The sequence below is a fragment of the Drosophila mauritiana genome, chromosome X (genome assembly GCF_004382145.1).
Source record: "Drosophila mauritiana strain mau12 chromosome X, ASM438214v1, whole genome shotgun sequence".
NCBI lineage: Eukaryota > Metazoa > Arthropoda > Insecta > Diptera > Drosophilidae > Drosophila > Drosophila mauritiana.
In genome coordinates, this window is record NC_046672.1 from 11,448,736 (window position 1) to 11,464,907 (window position 16,172).

The 16,172-nt window shown below is 43.7% G+C and overlaps 3 protein-coding genes across 9 annotated transcripts; 1 reads left to right on the top strand and 2 right to left on the bottom strand.

Moving 5' to 3' along the window:
* The first annotated feature begins 451 nt into the window (after positions 1–451).
* On the top strand, positions 452–9,642 carry LOC117146739 (phosphorylase b kinase gamma catalytic chain, skeletal muscle/heart isoform). Of its 7 annotated transcripts, none has more exons than XM_033313188.1 (12): positions 452–598; positions 1,133–1,620; positions 1,712–1,849; positions 2,396–2,574; positions 2,641–2,925; positions 2,988–3,078; positions 3,627–3,763; positions 3,828–3,925; positions 4,654–4,737; positions 6,009–6,518; positions 8,669–8,827; positions 8,900–9,642. In XM_033313188.1, the coding sequence occupies exons 3-12, from the start codon at positions 1,758–1,760 to the stop codon at positions 9,032–9,034; spliced, it is 1,770 nt and encodes a 589-aa protein (XP_033169079.1). In that variant the 5' UTR covers positions 452–598; positions 1,133–1,620; positions 1,712–1,757; the 3' UTR covers positions 9,035–9,642. The 7 variants fall into 7 exon arrangements, with proteins under 7 accessions (XP_033169079.1, XP_033169081.1, XP_033169082.1 ...); XM_033313190.1 differs by having other exon boundaries at positions 1,133–1,454; XM_033313191.1 differs by having other exon boundaries at positions 1,133–1,248.
* Positions 9,643–9,662: 20 nt separating this feature from the next.
* Positions 9,663–10,320, bottom strand: LOC117146740. The gene is made up of 2 exons (XM_033313196.1): positions 10,109–10,320; positions 9,663–10,029 (listed from the first exon to the last, which is right to left on the bottom strand). The coding sequence occupies exons 1-2, from the start codon at positions 10,215–10,217 to the stop codon at positions 9,794–9,796; spliced, it is 345 nt and encodes a 114-aa protein (XP_033169087.1). The 5' UTR covers positions 10,218–10,320; the 3' UTR covers positions 9,663–9,793.
* A 2,202-nt stretch (positions 10,321–12,522) lies between these two features.
* LOC117148225 (alpha-(1,6)-fucosyltransferase) lies at positions 12,523–16,110 on the bottom strand. The gene is made up of 4 exons (XM_033315515.1): positions 15,368–16,110; positions 14,416–14,965; positions 13,742–14,166; positions 12,523–13,678 (listed from the first exon to the last, which is right to left on the bottom strand). The coding sequence occupies exons 1-4, from the start codon at positions 15,610–15,612 to the stop codon at positions 13,039–13,041; spliced, it is 1,860 nt and encodes a 619-aa protein (XP_033171406.1). The 5' UTR covers positions 15,613–16,110; the 3' UTR covers positions 12,523–13,038.
* Between the last annotated feature and the right edge of the window lie 62 nt (positions 16,111–16,172).

Here is a 16,172-nt window from a genome sequence, read left to right on the forward strand (position 1 = left end):
TTTAGCGCTTATTGAATATTTTTTACAATTGTATTCCGTAAATAAATATAATATACATCAACTTCTAGTTGCGTGTTTTAAGTTAAAGGATATTCTCTAAAGCCGCAGCAAACTATTGGCAACAATTATTGTTAAAAGTTAACATTGAATTATTATTAAATTCTATGAAGTGATTTATTTTAATAGTGCAGTTATGTTTGTTATATTTAATTGGTATTTAGAAACGGTTTCATTTAAAATAACTGCTTTGAAGGTTTAATTTTTTAGTGCGTCTTTGCTAACCATGCCAATTGGGATCAAGCCTTTGCTAAATTGGTGGTTGTCTTAGCTAATTGTGCCATCCCTGGTCGGTGTGTGTCTTTGCTAAAAATAGGCATCGTTGATAGATATCGGTATGCTATCGATATGACACATTGTCGGGAATAATCGATAGTATTACTCCGATATCGGTACTAGTGCCACCTCCAGTTTTGTGATTGTGTCAAAAATACAGGGTTTTATTGTTGCACTAGCAATTTAATCCGAGGAATATATATTTTGTGTAGAGTTATGTTCGAGACGTCGTTGCCAGCGATTCAAGAGGCGAGCGGTCACACGTGTATGTGTTTCACTGGCGGTGCGGGCGCCAACTCCGCCAAAAAGCGTACTACTTTTAACCTTAGTTGACATTGAAATGTACCCGCTTAGTTGGATGTCCACGATGGTGCGTGTGTGTGCGTATATGTGTGCTGTGCGGCGTCTGTGTGCGCGAGTGTGTGTGTGGGATTGCAAAGGAGGATGGGTGAAACGAGAGCAGAGCAAAAACAAAAACAAAAGGAACCTGCTGCACATAGTCGGTGCATGCGAGCGTGCGTGTGTGTGTGTGCGTGCTAGCAAAACAACTGCAAGAAATCAGCAACAGTAGTAAGAAGAAGAGAAGCAGTATCAGTGATAAGGAGGCTAAACAACAACAAAAACAGCAACGATAATGTGCACCCTTTTGAAATGCAAACAAAACAAAGTTGTAGTTGTGTAATCATTCGTTGTGAACACACCGCACACACACACACACACTTGTGTAATAATACATTTTAATTCTATTATTTTTGATTTCATTTTTGCCTGTTATTCAAATCGATCTGTGTTTTTGCAGTTGGCATTCGTTATTAATTAAATCAGCCGCCAACAGCTGAGCGAGAGAGCAATAGAGAGCAACAGGAGAGGATCCACTTCCAATCGAATCGGGTGGAATCGAATAGCAGGGGCTTGGTAATTAAAAGGAAGACCGAACTGAACTGAACTAAACTGAAACGGAACGAAGCGAAGCGAAGTGCGGCGAGGCGACAAGAAACGAAAAGAAAAGAACGAAAGTCGGCAGAGTCGGAAAGTCGGCAAGTCTGATTGTCGGCAAAGTCGCAAAGTCGGAGAGTCACAGTCTCAATCGCAGTCGGCGAGAGATTCCACTCGTGTCACACGTCCGTTCGTTTCCACACTGTCGTTATAAAAATAGCAACGCCTTAAACGATCGCATCAACCTCATCAACAGAACACTACCAGAAAACACAGCCCCCTCCTACGCCTCCATCGCCATCGCCACCGCATCCCATCCCCATCATCTTCATTAGCAGGCAGCCTGACAGAGTAACTAACTGATCTTGATTGCGACCATAATCACCGTCATCATCATGTAATCCTTCACTAACCAATTGCTTTCCGCTCGTCCACCAAATAGATTCCACACTGCCGTTTCGGCAGCCGGCAAGATTTCACGAAATCTAATGGCCAAGGACGAGGAGGATGACCTGCTGCCCGACAAGGATGCGGCCAAGGGCTTCTATGCCAAATACGAGCCCAAGGAGATTCTGGGCAGGTAAGAATCAAATTACACTTGCCGTGATCTCAGACCCCTTATCAGATCCTTTTGAATTCAGTTGAAGTATAATTGATCCTGCACAAATACGTTTCTTTCTATTTTCACTTTAAATAATTAATATTCTTGGCGTAGTTAATTTTGCAACTTAAAGATCGTAGAAATATTGATACTTGTATCCTCAGAAATCACTAGAACGTCCAAATATCGATTGTTTCTGCTTTCCCAACATCTTACTGCCAAGTCTGCAGTAATGCAGATTGGGCTAAATGGTGCCAAGTGAGTCAGCCTCATCAAGCTTCCATTGCATGGAGCAATGGCATGGGCTGCTTTTCAAGCGGCGCCTGTCTGCCGGCCACTTCTCCGCCCACTCACGCCACAACGAAGATCAGAATTTGCCAAGCAAATAGTAGAGACTAAGCGAAAACAAGGGCTAATTACATATTACAATTCTAGGGATTAGAGATTAGATAAATTCCCGATCATGGCAATGTCAAGTGCAGCAGAAGCAGAGCTCTTTATCTACATGCAATGTTTGTCTTACAGGGGCATCAGCTCGACCGTGAGGCGATGCATCGAAAAAGAGACGGGCAAGGAGTTCGCCGCCAAGATCATCGACTTGGGCGCCACCACAGAGTCGGGCGAGACCAATCCATATCACATGCTGGAAGCAACCAGACAAGAAATCTCAATACTGCGCCAGGTCATGGGGCATCCCTACATAAGTTAGTCTCACATAGCAACCACATGTACTCAATTCCACCACTAACCATCTACGTTATCGTGCACAGTTGATCTGCAGGATGTGTTTGAGTCAGATGCATTTGTTTTCCTCGTCTTCGAGCTGTGCCCCAAAGGCGAACTCTTCGACTATCTGACCTCTGTGGTGACGCTCTCCGAGAAGAAGACGCGCACCATTATGCGACAGATCTTTGAGGGCGTCGAGTACATACACGCCAAGAGCATTGTCCATCGGGATCTTAAGCCCGAGAACATCTTGCTGGACGAGAACCACAACGTTAAGATCACGGACTTTGGCTTCGCCAAGCAGTTGCAAGAGGGCGAGAAACTTACAAGTAATAACAACACAGGATCCTCCTTTATCTGCTAAGCTAAACTATATGTAAATTTCTTTTAGATCTGTGCGGAACGCCGGGCTATTTGGCGCCCGAAACGCTCAAGTGCAACATGTTCGAGGGATCCCCCGGCTACTCGCAGGAAGTAGACATGTAAGAGCGTATAAACTAGCCACTTATTACTGCATTACACCTTTTTTTGGCTCACGTAAATTATAGAAGTAATTTAAGCACAAAAAGTATCACATTTATTGTAATACGAATTGTCTGCTCAAATTACTAAATTGCTCATGTTAACAGCTAGTTTTATTATTACAATTTTTTGCTTACATAAATGTAAAAGAAAGGCCTAAACTTTTTTATCGATATTAGACCCGTTTTCCTTCTTCTTTTTTATAGACGCAAATTTTGCTGATAGTTGCTTATACATACATTGCCTTTACTGGTGTGATTCGTGTCAGGCGATTTGTTTTGATCTTTAGGTGTGCATTTTAATGAATGAGTCATGAATGAAATCTGAGTAGTTCCGATACCGACGTCTATATTTCTTCGGTTCAGCAAAACGTAGGGCTTTTTGTATTTTCGAGTTCTTTAACGTTTCCCACTGGTATCTACGTTACTTGGTTTCAGCAAAAAATTTTAATAGGAAAAATTGACACCTTTTACCCATTTCTTTTTCGATTTCTTTTTGTTGTTTGCAGATGGGCCTGTGGCGTGATTATGTTCACGCTGCTCGTCGGTTGTCCACCTTTCTGGCACCGCAAGCAGATGGTTATGCTGCGGAATATCATGGAGGGCAAGTACAGCTTCACCTCGCCGGAGTGGGCTGATATTTCAGGTTAGTCCAATTGATATGCACATGCCAAACGTATGCTTACTTGCTTTGTTTCGATTGATTGCAGAGGATCCCAAGGATCTGATACGCAAATGTCTAGTCGTTGATCCTGCGCAACGTATAACAGTCAAGGAAGTATTAAGACATCCATTCTTCAACCAAATGGTAAGTGCCGGAATTGTTGGCAGCCGCCGGGCTCCAATTACCACCACCACCACCACCACCACTACTACAACCGCCTATACAAGAGGAATATCAGTCAAATTAGTTCAATTAGTCGCCAAGAATGAGGTCCGCCTTCGAGTCGCCTTTTGTGTTCGGGCAGCAGAGTTTAGCTTTCGGGTTCCTGTTCTTGTACATAGATACTAGATCTCTAGTTGATGGGCTTAACCTCGGGTGGGTTTATCTTCTACACAACCAATCCACCCAACCAACCAAATACCTGGCCCTGCAAATGTTTCTAAACACAACGTACACCTAAGAACACACACTCTGATGGAAAAGAACACCCACCTGTGACTCACAAACCAACCACTCACAACAGCCTATTAACTGCTTCTTCTTACTGTTACCTCCTAAAATTACGATTATGATTTATAATTCGGTTAGGGTAGCAGCCTAACCCCGTAGCTTAGTTCAATTGTCAGATTTATAGCCTGACAGGATCAGTCATTAGTTTGGATCCCCCGCCCCCTTAAAAGAAATTAAAAAGAAATGAAAACCCTTCGGACCCTCTTTGCGTTTTGTTAACTTTTTATTTCTATTATTACTATTTATTATACCAAACATTTTCTTTCTTCTTTTCCTTACATATAAACTATATATCAAATCGAATCCAATTAATTTTAAACGAACCCAAACGAACGATAACGAACACACACTACCATCGATAGCTGTTCGAGCAAAACATTGATGGCCTCAAGCGCAGCCTGTCGACCAAGTCCCGACGAATGAGTCGCATCACTGAGATCGCACTGGTAACGAACCGTTCCCGGACTAACCCAAAGCTCTCTCTATCTCTTAATCTCTCTGTGCTGTGTGTCTCCGTGTCCATATATTGATATCGGAGACGTAATCGTAATTGCTGTAATAACGATTATCCCGATAATCCTGATAATCCCGATAATAAAATCAAACAATCGGGCCGGCAGACCCAACTCATGACCATATGCAACCCTGCCGGCCCAGCATTCGTGTGTCTGTGTTTCGTTGCATTCTGTTTTGTTTCGTTCTGTGCCGATCTAATATAACCCAGCTAAACTGTACATCATAGTGCATATCAATTGTATACTATACATGTTTATTTATTTAAAACCCGTTCAGGTCATCTGTGCCAAGCATAATAACTTTTAACCGGCCGGCAATAGCCAGCGAAAAACGAAACAAAATCGAATACGTACCCGATCTGCTTCGTTTTTGTTTGCATCTGATTTGATTTGCTTGTCGACTGATCGATGCACCACAATGATAACAAAAAGAAAGAATATATATATATATATAACCCTTTTCCAATCCCATTCCTTTTTGTACTCGATGTTTTTTGTCGATTTTGTGTGTTTTTTGTACAAATCAACCGATTGCCTCGATAACTAAAAACGATAACACACGTCTGCAGCTCAGCGCTTGCCATTTGAATCATAATCTGTTAAGTTAATAACTGTGTCTGCATGCCAACCAATCAACCAAACAAAAATCCAGCAGGGTTTCCTTTATCCCAACCTCCAAAGAAAACCCCAATTCCTATTTTGAGTCACTGCATGCAAGCGTGCATTAACCATTCAGTTAGCGAGAAGAAGGATATAAAGGCAGTGAGATTTGAGGATTTGGTGATAGTACCCCCATACCTTGAAGAGAATTCACAGAGTAAAATAATAGAGTAGAATAAAATTCAAGATATCGGGCGTACTTTAGATACAATACCCCCCACAAGGTGCATATAAGTATGAAAACGTAGGTATATATTATTAGTAGTCCACTAGGATGTTGTACAATTGCCACAGTTCATATAAGTAGACTGTAAGTTGAAGTCATTTTAGGTATTATATTCATATACGTATAAGAAAGTCCTGTGATTCACCCAACCCAATTTTTGATTTAACCCCCGTGACTGATAAACCAATTTTAATTTCTTCCGGGCCCAATCTGCTGCTGCCTCTGACCCTCCTGCCCACTGCCAATCTCATCCTTCCTCCGCCTCGCCTCGCCTTCGGTTTTTTGTGTTTATTAATCGCGGTGTCGACGGGATCAGGTGTTAATGGGTGACCGCCGGCATCCGGCCCCGCCCATCGCGGCCGCCCACACGAACAGCAGGCACCTGCTCCAATCCGAGGCGTCATCGTATCGCTTTGGGCAGCTGAACAGCAGTGGCGCCGGTGCCCCCAATTACCTGTACTGTGCGCCACAGAGCTCCTACTCGTCGAATCGAATGCGCGACGGGCCGCTGGACGATGCGGCTGCCAGTGCTGCATCCGCCACCTGCCATGCCATGTCGCCATGCAGCGCCTCCAACTCGTACGCCACCAACACCAACGCCAACACCTCGAACTCGGCCTTGGCATCCGCCTCCTCCCACAAAACGCTCACGGCGACGGTCTACTATCAGCAGCAGCCGCAGCAGCATCAGACGCAGCAGCAGCAGCAGCAGCAGTACCAGCAGCAACAGACGACACAGCTGCCGGTGCAGCTGCAGTTGCAGCATCCACAATTGCAGGCCGGTGGCGATGGCAAGCAATCGGTGTATGCACCTCCTACAGTGCAGGCAGGTTTTCCAATGATATTCTTTGATCTTGCTTACCCATCACGAATGGCCCAGCGGGCGATGGCAGGAATCGCTAGGGAAACGTTAAATTGCATACCACAGAGCATTAGAGTTGCCTGAGATTTTTTGGACAGTGTGGTTAGCCATTCAGTCATTAAAGGAATACTTAAAGCTATCCTTTTAAATGTTTAAATGCCTTTTCTTGACAATTGTTTATTTGAACTTTTTGATTAATGTGTGTTTTAGATTTCCTTAAATACTTGTAAATGTAATCTTATGTTGATTACTTTTCAAACATTTAACATTCCTTATTAATTTGAATAATGATTTGGTTAAACACTATATATCAGTTAGTTTTGTATGGAATTTTTCGTTTTTGCTAACGTTTTTTGACAGCCGCGTGGGTTATACCTAATATTTAGTTGCCACACGTACTATTACCGATTAATTTCTAGTGCTTTTAGTTGATTCGAATCGGTCGACTCCACTCATCCACAATCATCAGAGACAAGCTGCACTCGATTCACCTTCATTGTATCACTCACCCATTAATCCATTTCACTCCATCATGTCGTTCGGCTGTCTCTTTCTAAATGATGTTCGATCCGTCGATGGATCGTTATATCTAGCGATCGATATGCTTTCCACCGCTGCTTTCCACCCAAAACCAAACCAAACCAAACCATTCGTCTACTATTTAGCGTAAGACTTTGAAAGTACCTCTACTGCATTATACTATTACTATTACTATTACTATTATTGTATTCTCTTATAGCTGACACTTAGTCATATCATAGCGAGTAAACACTATGTTTGTATTATATGCACCTTTCTCTAGTACATATCTCTCGGGTGAACTGGATGATATTTACAAGAACTGTATGTAGTTGACTTGCTTCTGCCGTTTATACCTCTGTGTTGTAGCCCTATAGTAAATAGTATATAGATCACTAATCTACTCAGTGTCTCTCATTTGTCTCATGTGTCTTGTGGAGGAAGTCAGGATAGTTAGATAAGCTAACTAGCATGATAGACCTAAACTTAACTATCAATAACCCTACATTCACACTGTGTACATATATACACCCAAAGAAAAACTATGGTGCTTTTCGATCGTAACAAAAGTTATTAACCATTGCTTCTAATTACTTTGTAAAATCAACTGTAAGCTTTATTTTAATCGGATTTAATATACTTTTGGGTGTGCATATGCTGCCCATCTATAACCGTATCAATTATGAAATAACGCCAAAATCGATTCACTGACGGATTATTTTGTTTAATTTCTCCTCTGTTGATGATGTTATACACGTTTTGTTTGTGTGTCATGTTCTCTATATTGTCAGAGTCTCAACGCCCTTATAAGATGTGTGTCTATAAGTCGGTGTTGTGGAGACTCCCTTGTGAGTAAACCAAGTCAAACTGAGATAGATTTGCATTCAGTATTATATCCATACAACCACGCCCACTCCGCATATACCTAAATTTATCGTCTATGTATATTCGTACTATCTGCCTAATGCCACACACATGTGTATATATATCTATCTGTGTATGTACGTTTATCGTGCCAGTTTTCAATGTTGTGGTTCACCTCGAAATGTTTCTCTGACTGTAATTACACCGCTAACCCATTGCCCTAACCTCTGACCCCTGACTCCAAACTGTTGGCTAATGGCTTTCGGTTATGGCTTTGTTGTCTTCTGTTACTGCCTCCGCTTGACCATCTAAACCTAGAATCATTCGAAACGAAAGTAACTAATGCCACCACGAATCACTAACAACGAATCACCCATCGAAACTCTGACCCCGATGTTGTACACTTCACTAAAAAAATAACAACCAAAAGAAAAGGACTAACACTACTGGGCATATCGAAACATATCGCTGTCCACGATCCCTGTTGTTGTTCCTCGTTTGTCCGAGGAAGTAACCATTAACCATTAGGCTGTAGTTCACCAACTGCTAACCACGAGTCGAGTTAACAAGAAACCCATAATCCCCTGCTAATTTAACCCGTGGCGTGTGCACCTCTAACCCAAACACGAAGCCAAAAGAAAGAGATCGATCCGCATTGCCGAGCATCCAGATGGTTTAATCCGTATCCTTTGCCCTCTCTCTCTCCCTGTCTCTCTCTATCTGATGTTTAGCTGCGCAAACAAAGTCGCTTCAACGCGCGCAAAAAGTTCCAATTCGCCATACTCGTGATACGGGCCGTCATCCGCATACGGCGCCTGCGCTTCACCGCCGAGCCGCTGCACGTTGAGGAGGCCATCCGGGATCCGTATCGCGTCAAGGTTCTGCGCAAGGTGAGTTGCCACAAGGATCCATATCTCGAATATACATATACTTAGCATGTACTAATTCAACTTTTGTTGCAGGTCATCGATGGCTGTGCCTTCCGTGTCTACGGGCATTGGGTCAAGAAGGGTGAGGGCCAGAATCGGGCCGCCCTCTTCGAGAATACTCCGCGCACCGAGCTCCACGCGCTCTATATCAACAATCTCAGCCGATAGAAGTCGGTCGGGCATGGGGCATGGGGCACGGGGCATGGGACGTGGGGGGTGGCGGCGTCCCGCTGATCTACACAAGCACACACACACACAGAAAAAAAAAAAAAAGAAAACACAGCAACAAGAAACCTAGAAACAAACAAACGCATTAGCAAAAGCAGGAAATTGCGATTGCAACTGGAGAGACACCACACCAAAAAGGATTCAATCCATCCATACATTCGGCTCGTTCTGGACGGATATACAAATCGCCTAGTAACATTACCTCCCTGCCTTCGTCGTCCTTGTGATTTTGTTTAATACTTTTAAATTCGATTTTATTGCGTCTAATGCGCCAGCCATCTAGTGTAATCAGTTAGTGTAGTGAGTGTAGCGTTCAACCACGGCCACGCATACCAGCCCGATGGTATATGGCTACCCTGTGGTTCAACGTTATTATCCGGCGCCAGAACGAGCCGAATCGGATGATGAGATTGAAAGTTGGGTTGGGGAATGCACACACACACCTCATCTCATCATACTCCACACCCAACTAAGCCCACACAAGCAAGCGTACATGCATATGTATTTTCTGTTAATGATTCTATTAAATTATTTAATTGTATTGCTAAGCGTTTACATTTTAATTGTTATGTTGTAGTATACACAATAAATAAAACAAACAAAAAAAAAAGAACGAAATAATAAGCTGAAAGCAAATCCATTGCCCATTGCCTCCTAGTTAGTTGAGCAATTTAAGGATTATGGCAATTAATAATGACTTTAGATGTGCTTGTCGCAATTGTATTTCCGCTCGCAGCACGCGGGAAATTCGCGATTGATGTTCACAAAGTCGCGCTGCTTGCAGCCCGGCGGCGGAGCGACTGCATCGCAGGTTTTGAAGGTCACCAAGCCATCCGCATGGCATTCGGCCCGCACACATGGCAGATTCGGCGCCCGACCCGTCTCCCCGGGCGACAGGATCGTGTGCGTGTCCAGCACACACTTGCCGGGATGCGCTGCAAGCAAAGAAGCAAATAGTTAGTATCGCATATGACTGACTGGCTTGCACCCAAGTGGACAGCACCACCAACTTACATGGATTGTTCAGTTTGACCTTGGCAACGGCCGCCTGGCCACCGTGGCCGCCAAGGATGACGACCAGGCCGAGGAGTAGGAGTGCGGCAACGGTACTGAACTGCGACATACTGCTTGACACTGGATTTGGTTTTGGCTAATCTCTGGTAGTAACTCTGGGATCGAGCTAGGTGTTATCAACTGGGATGCTGGTCCGCAAGTGCTGATGTTTGAGCCGCACTGGCAATGTTTTATACGCAGCCGGGGGCGTCGGTTATCAGAAGGCGAAACTGAATCCGAATTCGAGAACGAAGCCAAAGCCCCCGGAATGAGGCGGCTTATCCGCTCCAGCTGCCGACGACACCGACGTGACCTTGTCCAACGAGCGGAGCTCCTTTTTCCGATTCCCCGATTGCCGGTTTAGCTGCCTGTTTGGCCGCTTTGTTTTAATTTTATTTCTTTTTATTATTATTATTCTTTTTTTTATATCTGTGATCTTTTTTTTTTGTTTTTTACTTCCCTGCGGTTCATTGAGTACTTAATTACATTTACAATTGCTCCACGCACACAGACGCCTTTAATTTATTTATGCACACACACACACGCGCGTGCTTATTGTTATTATTCTTATTTTGTTTTATTGACGGTGTGTGGTGTGTGGAGGCTTATCACGTTTCGAATTTTCGGCACCCGTTTCGTTTTTTTTTTATTTATTTTTTTTTTTTTGGGGAATTTTCTTGTTTTGGTGTTTTGGAATTCCTGCGAGTTTTTTGAGAGTAGCAGTGTTTACAGCGGGTTTACCGCGACTTGACTCATCATCACGAGGGCACGCATCTTCAATTTGCACTTTCACCGGCGCCTCGGGGTTCTTGAACCGCCGCAAAGCCATCATAAAAAACTGGTCCTTCAATATTCGATGATTATATGTATATATTTACAATACAGTGCATATTGTTGATGAATGATCATTGATATCCAGCTCGGGTTAAAAAGGCTTTCAACCCACAGTCTAATGTAATTGATGTAAGTCATACGAATAACAAGCTAAAAGGTTTGTTTTGAACCCCAAATATGGCATTTTGTTCAAAATGTTATATTTGCAATTGGATTTTTCATCATAAGATATCCTAAAATGGTAAAATAGCTGAAATAGTTACTTTTCTATGCAGCTGGTTAGCAATCCTAACGATTCCTATCACTTTTAAAAGGATTTAGGGAATTTTATTTTTTGAACAATTTTCGCATTTTTTGTAAGGGGTAACATCATCAAAATTTGCAAAAAATGGCAAAAAATTATAAATCCAAATTTTAAATACAGTTTGATTAGAATTTTGAATACGAACTCAACATTCCATATTTGGATCATTATTTCCGAAATGTTGGCCAAAAAACTAAATATTTTCTTCCTTTAAATCTGGAAAATGACATTTGGCCAAAAATACGATTTATACAAAGGGTGTTTTTGTCATAACTTATCTAAAAATTGTCATAGAAGTGCAAGAATGACTGTTTTGTGCAGCTAATTACCACTACTAACTATCCCTATCACTTTTTGACTGAATTTGAAAAATTAATTTTTGGGTCGATTTTCGCATTTTCGGTAAGGGGTAACATCATCAAAATTTGCAAAAAATGGCCAAAAAATAGAATTTCAATTTTTGAACACAGTTTGATTGGAAATTTAATTACGAGCACAACGAGGTATGACATTTCATTTTCAGGCTATTATTTTTAAAGTTGTGGCAAAAAAACTGATTATTTGATGTATAAAATTCGGCTTTTGCCAAAAACTTCATATTTACAAACGGAATTTTCGTCATAACTTCGCTTAAAATTGCCATATAGATAAAAGAATAACTGTTTTGAGCAGCTAATAACCAGTGCTAACGATTCCTATAACTTTTTGAAGAATTTAGGAAAATTAATTTTTGGGTCGATTTTCGCATTTTAGGTAAGGGGTAACATCATCAAATTTTGCAAAAAATGGCCAAAAAATAAAATTCAATTTTTGAACACAGTTTGATTGGAAATTTAATTGCGAGCACAACGAGGTATGACATTCCATATTCAGGCTATTATTTTTAAAGTTGTGGCAAAAAAACTGATTATTTGATGACCGAAATTCGGAAAAACGGCTTTTGCAAAAACTTGATATTTACAAAGGGAATTTTCGTCATAACTTCTCTGAAAATTGTTATATAGATGAAATAATAACTGTTTTGAGCAGCTTATTACCAGTGCTAAAATTCCTATAACATTTTGAAATCAATAAATAATTGATTTTTAAAACAAAGTAGTAGCCGGTGTCTGCTGAAAACCAACCAGGCATATTTTTAGATAACCAGTAAGTAGCAAGATTCCCTTCTGAAATTCCTGTTCGCCTGGTAGCAGAGCCCACAGCCCAGAGTTGCAGAAAAGGACAATCGCTTTCAATATTTGCTTTTCAAAACATTACTATTTATTTCTTTTACTATGACGCTTGAATTTATCAGTTTTAGTTTTGTTTTGCGTTCGTTTTTCATCTTTGTTTTTTTTTAACTATTTTACAGGTGATAGACTATATTGCGCTTAGTGAAACTACATGCACTTCTATATATAATTTATTTATATATATAAATATATTTATGTATATTCTTGTCAACATAATTTCTTCGGCTTTCGACTTACATCTTATTAAAAGACTTGTACAAATGCAAAATAAGAATAAGATTCGGAATCGAAATCAGAGCGTAAAAGTGCGCAGACGAGAACATGAAGAAAAAGTCACATATTGATGGACAAGTACAGAAAGAGCGAGATTTCATTTGAGATTCTGGACATTCGATAGATTCTGGAGATGCTGATCCGAGCCGAATCGAAGTGCACCATGGAAATTCCAGGTGGAATGCGGCAGATAGGATTTACAGATCGATCAACAACACGGCCGAGAATGTAGTGATGTGAGCAACTAACTAAATGCCCGCATAGAGAGGCAGCTTGGCGGTGTCCACCTTCTCCTCCACCTTGAACGAGGGGAATAGGCCGCCCTGGTTGGTGCGGGTGTTCTTGCCCTTGGAATTGCCATCCCAATGGTTACCAGCCACCGAGACGAGGTCACCAACACGCAGCTGTAGATCCTCGTGCGTGCGCGGCTTGTGGGCGATAACGACGCGGCGATTGTGCGCATTCTGGCCACCGTAGTAGTATATGTCGTCCAGCGACTTGAACCGATGCGCTGCATCCGGATACATCGTCTGCATTATCTCGTAGGCCACGCGACACACCTGCGACGAGAAAGTGCACACCAGATGATCGGACATGGAAAGCAGGTGGATATCGAGAATGATCCCGTTCAGGGCGGTGTCCGTGTATCGCGTGGATACGGACGCCATGCGCGCCACCTCCGGATCACCAATGATCTGGTACTGCGGGTACTTTCGGCGCGCCTCTTCAATAACCTGGGCGTCATCCGACGCAAGGAAAATCCGACGAGCCACAGTGCTGCCGTTTACCTCCAGTGTGCGGTAGTAGTCTTCGACATAGGTCATATACTCCTCCACACTGTGGCAGGCCGCCTCTGTGCCCACTTTGTCCGTGCGACGGACATGAACGCTGTAAGGAAAAAACCGAATATTTATTTCTTCAAGAAAACAAATTCACTCTTGATTCACATACCCAACAATGGGACGCTCCCATCCCAAATTGCGCATGCCAGAGGTAAGGAAATCCCGCGTCGTTGGTTGCGGTCGAAGCAAATACTTAAGGAACTGACCCACCCACCAAACGATGGGGTCTCCATGCAGACGCTTAAGTCTCGGCGCCAGATCCTCGGGAACGGCGAGCGGCAGGTACGGCGGTCTCGGCATCAGCGAGTCGATGATGGGCAACACCAGCACCTGAGTGTTCGGCTTGCCCGGCCAATTGTAGGTGTTGGCTGTGCCCGCATCATGGCAGCTGTTGGACACCGGCTGGAACACCTCCTCCCAGCCGCCCTTGTGATACCGCCATCCGCGGGATTTTAAGATGAGCGTCCGCTCGGTGGCGTAGGCCACTATAAAGCAATACACCACATGGTGCAGTTGGCAGCCGTAGCCACAGCCCTGGGAATTGAGGAATTACTAATTAGATTAGAGTCGTCGATAAAAACATATGAAAGCAGTTACGGAATGCATTGGTAATTACTAATTACAATATAGAATTACAAATAATAAGCAGATTAAGTGATTTACTTGTTGAAAAGTAAACCATTTCCTAGGTATTTAAATATACTCATCGGACTGACAAGTAACGTGGTAGTTACCATAACCAAAAGATTAGCTCAAGAAATGGGAATAATCTATAAAACGCACCTTGTTGAGCTTACAGACCAGCTTGCGAGCATTCTGGCAATCACTGGGATTCTGTAGATGGTGCAGGCGCCGCTGTACCAAATCGCTCAGATCGCGTGCCTCCTTGTGCCGCCAGGCCTCGTAGCCATCGGACTGACGCATCCGCTCCATGTCGCTCAGCAGAGAGCGCTTGTGTTCGGCGCCTTGGAGCAGCACCTGGTTGATGGACTCCTCCAAATCGGCACTCGCGTGGCCGGCGGCCACTGCCTTACGCACTTTGCCCAGTTCGCTGCTGAAGAAGTTCCAGATCTCTCCGATGTTCGTCTGGATGCGTCTGCGCGTGAACTCGTACTCCAGGCTGGGCTCGAACTCGCCATGATCGGGGACACCGGCCTCCAGATCATTGGGCGCTCCCTCGGCCACATTATTCCAACCGCGCAGATCAGCGGGGGCGGACTCGAACATGGATTCTGGTTCCGGGCCGGCGACCTCGGGCGCCAGCTTTGGATTTAGCGCATCGTTCTCCAGCCTTTGCACCAGTTTCATTGCGCTCTGCTTGTCCAGTTGGTCACTGGAAAATAAAAAGATGGGAGATGGGGGTTCAGGTTAGCAAAGCAGCTTATCGCATGTAATTCCGCGAACGTGCCATGAATAATTAGCCCCGCTGCTGACAAATCATCATAATGGTGATCGCAAAAGTGTAACTGCTATGCTACAATGTTTCAGGAAGCTATATTTAATACAAATACTATTGAAGCTTCTTTATTTCTACATAAACCGAGAACTGGTTATTGATTGATGCTAATCTCTTTGATATCACAGCTATGGCGGTATTTAAAATCGCAATTAACGTGTATAATCATTTGTTTACTTTATAGCAAGACCAAAAGGGGTTCCAGGCGAGTGCTAACAATGATATATTTTGTGCTATTGTGCTCCCCCCGGCTGTATCCCCACAGCTCCAGCCACCTACCTCATCAACTCGTCGATGAGCTGTTTAAGCTCCTCGTTTCGCTGCCTCGTGTGCTCCAGCATCTGGAGCGCCTGTGATATGCGACGGGCGTTCAGCTCACTCTCCCCGGCCGCCTGCTGGCCCTGAGTATTGGTCAGCTTGACCACGAACACGTAGACTAATCCGATCCAGGCCAGTACGAATATGATGAGGGCGCGTGCCCAGGAGTTGGCCGAAGCCCCGAATAGCTGACGTACCAGCAGCATGACGGCGTTCCCACAGGTGCTTCTGCTCCTGCTCCTCCTCTGGATTCTGCCCTCCGCTCGTCGGGACCACAATCGATCTGCCAGGGGATCAAGGAACGGAGCTCCGAACGGGGGGCGGACTCGGGAATGCTCTCTACGTGTACTTCGATGCCGAGCTGTTTCGATTCCGGCGCATAGTCCCAATTAACTCCGATCCGGCCAGCAACCAAGGCGATCCAATGACATGGTCGGCGGGGCTAGGATTCCTCTTCGAGTTATAGATATTCTATAAAGGATATATGGACGTATGGATGGTGACCAGCTGGAATGCAAGTTTCACGCAGCTCGATCAATGCCGGAATGAAATTTCTGACTGACGGATGGGCCGGCGCTCTATATCGCCGATCGAGCTGGCCAGGTAGTCGTGGCAAAGTCGAATTAAGTGCAAAAGTATTCTATATATTTCCGTCCTGTTCTGTGTTTTCTTTTGATTAGCACTAGAGCTGTGTAGCTAGCACACCATGCTATCGATGCATAGACATCGATACATCTGCCCACCACTTGAAGAGCGTTGCCATATT